The 7,419-nt window shown below is 56.5% G+C and overlaps 1 protein-coding gene across 1 annotated transcript in view; it reads right to left on the bottom strand.

Moving 5' to 3' along the window:
* POU4F1 (POU class 4 homeobox 1) overlaps window positions 1-1,339 on the bottom strand; it is a 6,254-nt gene extending 4,915 nt beyond the window's left edge. The window contains exons 1-2 of the mRNA XM_027116034.1: window positions 948-1,339; window positions 16-304 (exon numbers count right to left, since the gene is read on the bottom strand). Of these exons, the coding sequence (XP_026971835.1) occupies window positions 16-304; window positions 948-1,070 (412 nt within the window). The 5' untranslated portion in view covers window positions 1,071-1,339. The remainder of the gene's footprint in view (window positions 1-15; window positions 305-947) is intronic.
* Between the last annotated feature and the right edge of the window lie 6,080 nt (window positions 1,340-7,419).

Below are 7,419 nucleotides of genomic sequence, written 5' to 3'. Positions count from 1 at the left end.
CGCCGCCGCCGCCGCCCGCCGCGCCCGCGCCGCCCGCACCGGCCATGAGCGCGAGCGAGGGCGACGAGATGTGGTCCAGCAGGTCACCGGGCTCGAGCGCCTGGTGGTGATGGTGGTGGTGGTGGTGGTGCGCCAGCGGCACGGTGGACGTGGACGTGCATGGCACGCTGTTCATCGTGTGGTACGTGGCGTCCGGCTTGAACGGGTGGCTCTTGCCCTGGGACACGGCGATGTCCACCGCCGCCAGCGCCTCGGCCCGCGCCAGCAGCGTTTCGTCTAGGCTGGCGAAGAGGTTGCTCTGTAGCTGCAGGCGACACAAACCAAACCAAAAAAAAAAAAAAACCACAAAACCAAAAAAAGCAAAAACACAGAACAACCACACACAAGCCGGAAAGTACAAGCAAAAGGCCAACACAAAGCAAGCAAAATAATAACGAGGGTGGGGATAGTGGAGACCGGGAAAGACAGAATAGGGACACATTGGGGACGAGACAGGGGGTCAGATGAGAAGGGACGGGAGTGTGAGGAGAGGGGCAGATGCGGAGGAGAGGGGGACACAGGAACACATTCCGGGGACGGGCGTGGGAGACGGAAAAGGAGGGGGAAAGAAGAAGTGCAGATGTAACTCGCAGCTGGGGACCCGTGTCACGCACCCGAACACGCACAGAAAACGCCTTTCCAAGGCATGAAATTAACAGGAAAGAGTGGAGGGAAGTCGAGACTCATGGCCCCAGTGCTCCCCACTCCGATCGCCGGCACCCGACACGGAGGCAGAGGCGACGGGAACACGACACTAAGCTCCACTGTACGAAGCCTGCCTTCTAAAACTCCCTGCCCGCAAATCCCCGCACCGGGACCTGTACATACATCAGCACCCGACATGCAGCGTCTCGGAGACGGGGAGGGGGCGGGCCCGCGGGCCGGGTCCGCTTGCATGGGGCGCTTACCGGCGGCGTGGGCAGGCAGGCCCGCCGGATGGCCTCGGAGCTGGAGTGCAGTGACGGGTACTTGTGCTCAGGGAGGGTGGGATGCATGGCAAAGTGAGGCTGCTTGCTGTTCATGGACATCATCTTGATGGCTTGGCAAGTAAATCCACAAACACTCCGAAAGTCCGCGGGAAAGTGCGCACGCCGGCTCCCCCGGCCTCCCTTCGGAGGCTGCAGCCGCGGCGGCTGTCGGCGCGGAGGCGGCGGACGCGCCGGGGGCCGCTGCTGCTTCTGCTGCCGCCGCTGCCGCCCGGCGCTGCTTTGACCGCGCAGACCGCCGCGCACCGGCCTCGCGATCCCACTTCTCCGAGAGCTCTAGCCCCGTGCGCCGACGGGATGCACTCCTCTTACACCTGAGCCCCAATTCTCGCGGCCGGTCCGGGGAGCTCTCGCGAGAGCTCGCGGGCCCGCCGCGCTGACAGGCATCAGCTGTCTCCGTCTATCTGACGCGCGCTCTCCCTCTCGGCGGCGCCGTGCGTCTGCGCGCGCGCGCGCTCTCTCCCGGCCGCGACCCGCGCGTGGGAGCCGCTCTTATAGTGACCACCAGCAAGGACAGCGCAGGTGATGCACCTGTAGCTACCCGGACATGCGCACTGCACTTCTCACCTTTCCCATCGCGGGTCTGGAAAGATCAAAAGGGCCAGCTATTGTTTGAGGGTAGGCATCTTTTAGGGGAGAAAGACGATGCTCACCAGCCCCTGGGTGGTTTCCCTCCCTCCTCCACACCCTCACCCCGATCGCAAGCCCTGAATATATGCGCATTACTTAGGCACACCTCCTCTCCGGGACGTCTAACAAGCTGTTATATAATGTATACAGCTGGGCATTTGTATGTTAAATTATGCCCGCGCATTCTTCTGTATGCAGTATAAATAACACAGAAATGCAGAAGGTGCTGTCTTTTGCGGCAAGAACCTGTTTCTTTCATGGTTTATAAATAGGTTCCTGGAGAATGAATAATCGCGGTGACAGACATTTGTTTGAAGCAGTCAGATGCTATTGATTTCCATATGATTTAATTTCCTCCGCATACTTTGTTGTTGTTGTTGTTGTTGTGACTATAAGTGTGTCAGGCACCGACAGTGACAGCCACTTAGGAGCCACAAGGAGCGTGTGCTTTCTACTAGGGAACGGCTGGTTGTTGAAATGAAGTTGTGCATTTCTCTTATTGTTTGTCTCCTTTAACCGTGTACAAACCCACATTTCAAACGAGCTCCGGATGATCTGAGGCTTCTTGTAATCAAAAGGAAAAATAGTTAACAGGGTGTAGCTGGGATCCTTACCTCTCTTCAGCATACACACACACGCACACACACACACACACACTTTATGTTGGAAACTCCAGGAAAAGGAAATAGCTTCAGAGAAAAGGGAATAAGATGTTGAAGAGAACTTTATTTTCCCTTCCATCATTTTGGCTTGTTTGCCCACCACCCGCCCGCCCCCGCCCCCCAGATACAGATATACATACAGATGTATAGATGTGTATATATATACACACACATTTTTTTTTCTTCAGTAGGGAACAGAATCAAGCCAATTTATAGGAAAGCGTGATTAAAATATTAATTCAAACCAACTTAAAAGAACGGGGCCCAAGCTCTGGTCCAGGCTTTATTTATTTTTTATTATTGTGAAATCAAAACGTAAGAAGAATAAATCAATTAGCCAACCTGCTATGTGGCCCTTATGTGGCAGGCAGATCAAGGGCCTCCCGGGGAACCATAGTTCAGGTGCCCGAGTCCCCAGGGACTCAGCCCTTGCCCGGGGTGATAACAGCCCAGATGTTATCACATCTGCAGCGAGAGAGCTGGAGAACTGCAAGGGGCTGCGTAGGGGAGGCAGAGATCAGATAAATAATCTTTCTGGTCTCTCCCACAGCAAGGAGGTCTGTATTTCCGCTAAAGATTAGATCTCATTTCTATAAACCTAAATTTACGTTCGCCTTGGATCTTTTCTTTGGGTAAACGCGTGCGTATTTAGCGGACACGCTCCCTACTCAAATTCCAAGAAGAGCCCAGAGGCGTCACCACGGCTTTTTTTTTTCTTTCTTTTTTCTTTCTGTCTTGTCTTTTCTCTCTACCTTTCCCCCTCCCCCCACCCCCTCGCAGCCCGAGAGGGGAGTTAAGAAGGATGTTCACTTGCTAGTGTGAGAAGGAGCCTCGTTTCCATCCATTACGCGGTCCCTTGGGAGTGCTAAGTGCAACTTTATCTCTGCGGGGAATGGACCACGAGCAGGACATCGCTGGAGGGAGCGAATGAGTCCTACGGTAGTCGTCGCACCGGGTGTTCAGGCTTAACTTAATCCTTCCTGACACCCACCGCGGCGGTTCCCTGAGCTCGCCTGCGTTAGGGGGTCGGGGGGTCGGGGTCGGGGGAAGGAAGGGCGCCGCAGAGGATGAGCGCCTAGATCCTGTCTCCCCCTCCCCCCAGGGAAACGCTAGCTTTTAGGGACCCCAAAGAGTGCAGGGGAAACAAACGCAAATAGCACAGTTTGGGGGCCACATGGACTCAGAGACAGAGAGAGAGGTGAGCCCCTGAGTACCAGAAGCCCATCTCGGTTTACCCTCCAACACTGAGAGAGCGCCAATTAACCCAGCGGGGAGGTCCCTGGCCTGAGGTCAAGACTTCATCACCTTGTCCAGACTCCTCTCCTAGTTCACTTCTTTTAGGACAACCAGAGTCCCTGCCCAGCTTAGGGTGGGCTCAGACCTCTGCTCAGAATGTCTCACTTTCCCCCAGGGCTAGAAATAGGGCCCTGGGTACAGTTCCCATCTCATTACCCACCCCCCTCACCCCACTAATGGATTGGAAGCCCATTTAGGGCACATCTGTGTCCACCCTGGCACTTAGGAAGGGTGCTTGTCACAGAGTGAAAATACCCCATAGAACAATACACGTGTGTAGGAAGGAAGAGAAGGCAGACGGCGAGGGCCGGGAGAAAAACAAAGAGAGTTCAGCAAGCCAGGACCAATGGGGAGTGGGGGGCAAGCAGGAAGATCGCCGAAGGGGTCTCCTCTCTCCCTGAAAAGGAGATGCAGATTGGAACAGAGGGCGTGCTGTCCCCATGCAGAGCTGTCTATCTTGATTCCAGCCAGCAGTTTTTCCAAAGTCATTTATTTCATCCTTCCCTCATTTACTTTCTACCCTACCTTGAGCACCAGTCTGGGCCAGGGCAAGACACTGGAGATAAAATGAGGTATAAAATACAGGCATCTGCCTTGGGGCGGTGGCAGTCTATGAGAGTGGGGTAGCTACAGGTGAAGGGGGTGTTTTTGTGGTACAGGTGTGACAGGTGCGATGAGAGGGAATTGTATAGAAATACCGGGTGGGGTAGGGGATGATGCTTGGAGAATTATCCTGTCACATCCCTGCTGGGCCTCAGCCCCAGGCTAGAGAGTGGGACACGGTGGTAGATCTGCCGGTACTTCCTTGGACCTTATCAAGCCTTTCCCTACTCTCCCCAGGGCAGTGAAAGGGAAGGGTGGTGGACTGGGGCTCAGTCCATCAATGTCACTGCTTTGTGTTCCGGGTTTGGCAAGTGCAGTAACTAGATGGCCCCTGCCAGAGCTAGTGATGCCCACGTGGGGTCTGAGCCTTGGCATAGAATCCTGGGCAGGTTGGGGTTTGTTTTTTTCTTTTTTTTTTTTTTTCCTTCCTGTTTAATGACCAACACAGATTCCCTCCTCACCCGATCTCATAGCTTTGCATTTTATCAAGAGGGAGATAATGAATGCACAGCTATTGATTTCCAAGGAATTTCCGCCCCCAGGGATAGGGAGTCTATCATCTGGATCAGAAACACATTTCTTTCCCTCATTAATTAATTTTCTCCTCCTTCGTTGGCAGGCCCCACTTCACATTTCCTTTCGCAGCGCCTCTTTCCCGGGCTTTGCGGGCAGACGTTGGTAGGCTGGAGTGAAGACCCGCGGGAGAGGCGCAGCGCAATGGCGGGACCGGCTGGGGGTGACTGCTGCTCGCCTTTAAGCACCCCGCCCCCTCCACAGCTGCCACTGGCTGGGCAGCCTTTCTTCTTCCGAAGCGGCGCGGGGAAAGTTAGCTTTGGACTCCGCAGCCCCTACCTGCACGCCTCCCTCTCCCCAGCCCCACCTCTGGGCTTGAACCCGATTTATTTATCCGCATTCGGGGACGCCGGGGGGCGGAGGATGGGGGGAGCGGTGGTCCTGAGGAATGTGCACTGAAGTGAGTGGAGATTGTGCGCGTACAAGAGAAGGGGATCGGGCCTCACGTTCTTGCCCAAACGCGGGGATCTGGAACAACATGCAAACCCAGGCGGCCCAAGACGGAGCTCTGCTCCTCGCAGATGCGGGCCGCCACGTTTCCTCCCGGCTGCCGCCCAGAAACTCGGCCCGTTCACCGCGCAGCCAGCGCCCTGCGCGGGGGAAGTCGCCAGAGCCTCTAGTCGGCCGGCTTCCGAGGCCGCTTGGGTTGTTTTAAGCGGTGGGAATGAACTGGCCAGCAGAGGACTAGGAGGCCTAGAATTGGGAGGGGCGCGGGGGGGAGTGTCGGTATTCGGAAGAGGGGCGGCACTTGGGAGGTCCGGCTCCCTTCCGCTCAGACACCCTCTGTCCGAAGGGTGGGACAGAGGGGGGACTAGTGCCGTGCTTTCGCTTCCCCTCCTGGCGGCCTTGCCAGCGTCAAACCTGGGCAGCTTTGCTCCCGGGTCTCTCTAAGCGCTGACCCTTGCGCATTCCGTTCCCGTCCCTCCCGCGGTGTGGGCACTGGGCTCCTCGCCCGCCCAGCCCGCAAGGCAGTCCTGGGAGGTCGCCCTGCCCTGTGCCACCGCTCAGCCCGAGGCGCGAGTTCACAGCCACGCTCTCGTTGGCGAGAGCTGGGAGATTTCCCACAGGCTACTGTCCTTCCTTTCTACCCCGCTCTGCCCGCACCGCGGCCGCTTGTCTCCCTCGGTCCCAAAGGCCGGGGTGGGTGAGTTATTGAGGCCAGGGGTGATCAGCTCCTGTGAGGCTTCCAGCTGGGACCTGCGGAGGAGGTTCTCGAGTAAGCCGCTGAAAACCCAGTGTTTTCGTTCTTCTAGCCGTTTAATTCAAATGCCACTTACGTTGGGAACATTTTCCTGGATGTCGAGCACCCCACTCCGAGATGTCCCTGATACACACACTTGGGATCCGAATGATGCGGCAGTAAAGTTCACTGCCGGTCATTATCTCTCTTGGCGTTACATCTGTAGAGATCTAGGTGTGTGTGTGTATATATATATATATATATATATAATCTCCACCCTAACCCCTCGGTGGACTTAAACCCACCTACCTTGTGAAAGCCCTAGGGATGATGTAGGACTACGTCTCCGTCCTAAAAGGGGCACGGCCTCCCTCGCCCGCTAGTTGCCAGAACAAGTTTCACTGTCCAAGTGACAATGCTGGACCGCTACGCTTGGCCACGGGCCCCTGTGGTTTAGGTCCCAAGGGAAGCAGAGCTGCTCCCGCCCCGCACAGGCCCCTTCCAGAAAGGGAGAACGCGCTGGTCAGAGAAGGGGCTTCGAGGTCTCCTGGTTACGAACAACAACGAACAAACCAACTCTACAACAGACACGCCCGCCCCTGACCCCACGCGACGAGATGGAAGTTGTGTCACCTTCCTCTCCCCGGAGAGCCGCGGGCCCGCCGCTCCCACCCGGCCACACGCGCGCGTTGGTGGGAGGCAGCTCCGCTGGCGCACAAGGACCGCAGAGGACCCCCAGGCCCCCGCGACCGCAGTTCTGGGAACCGAGAGGCGAGCGCCCGTCGCCCTCCGCAGACTCGTCTCGGCCTGTAGGAGCGGGATCCCCAGGAGGGTCCAGACGCCCCGAGGAAAGCGCGAAGCCTCGAGTCCACACGCCGAAGTGCGGAGCTGGGTCCTGTCGCCCGGCTCCGAAGCTCGCAGGCGCCGCCGCCAGCCGCCCCTCCTCCCCGCCGCCTGCACAAATCAAAGCCCCTTGCGAGGCACTGGGAAATAGTTGCCTTGTCATGTAACACATTGCCCTGATTTATTATAAAATTTTAACGAAATCATGCATATTTTAACAGCCTTTAATCACTGCATGAAAATTTAATTCATGGACTGTAGCGCGTTTAAATAAATGAAGTGTTAATTCATTAGGATTAATTAATTTGTTAAAGGATTGTGTGCAAGGTTAAGGTGGAAAGAAAACTCTTTGTTGGTTTCGCGTCTTAATCGCCAGGTTTCGCAAGTAGTAATAAAACGAAAGGAAACCGCAGAGCTGGCCCTTTCTTTGGGCGGGGCCCTGGAGAGAGCAGCTGAGAGCGCCCTCAAGAGCCCGGGAAACTCCGACCAGAGGGGCACCGGCAGATCCGTCCTCCCGGGAGAAGGGGGAGCGGCACTGGCTTCGAGAATCCGGGAAGGAGGGGTTCGCCGGAATCAGAGGAAGGAATGCGGGATCGTAGCCGAGGCA

The sequence above is a fragment of the Aethalodelphis obliquidens genome, unplaced genomic scaffold, assembly GCF_003676395.1.
Source record: "Aethalodelphis obliquidens isolate GAN/ISIS:26980383/991018 unplaced genomic scaffold, ASM367639v1 scaffold15, whole genome shotgun sequence".
NCBI lineage: Eukaryota > Metazoa > Chordata > Mammalia > Artiodactyla > Delphinidae > Aethalodelphis > Aethalodelphis obliquidens.
The sequence above is the reverse complement of the archived record's forward strand: the minus strand, read 5'-3'. Positions and strand labels throughout refer to the sequence as shown.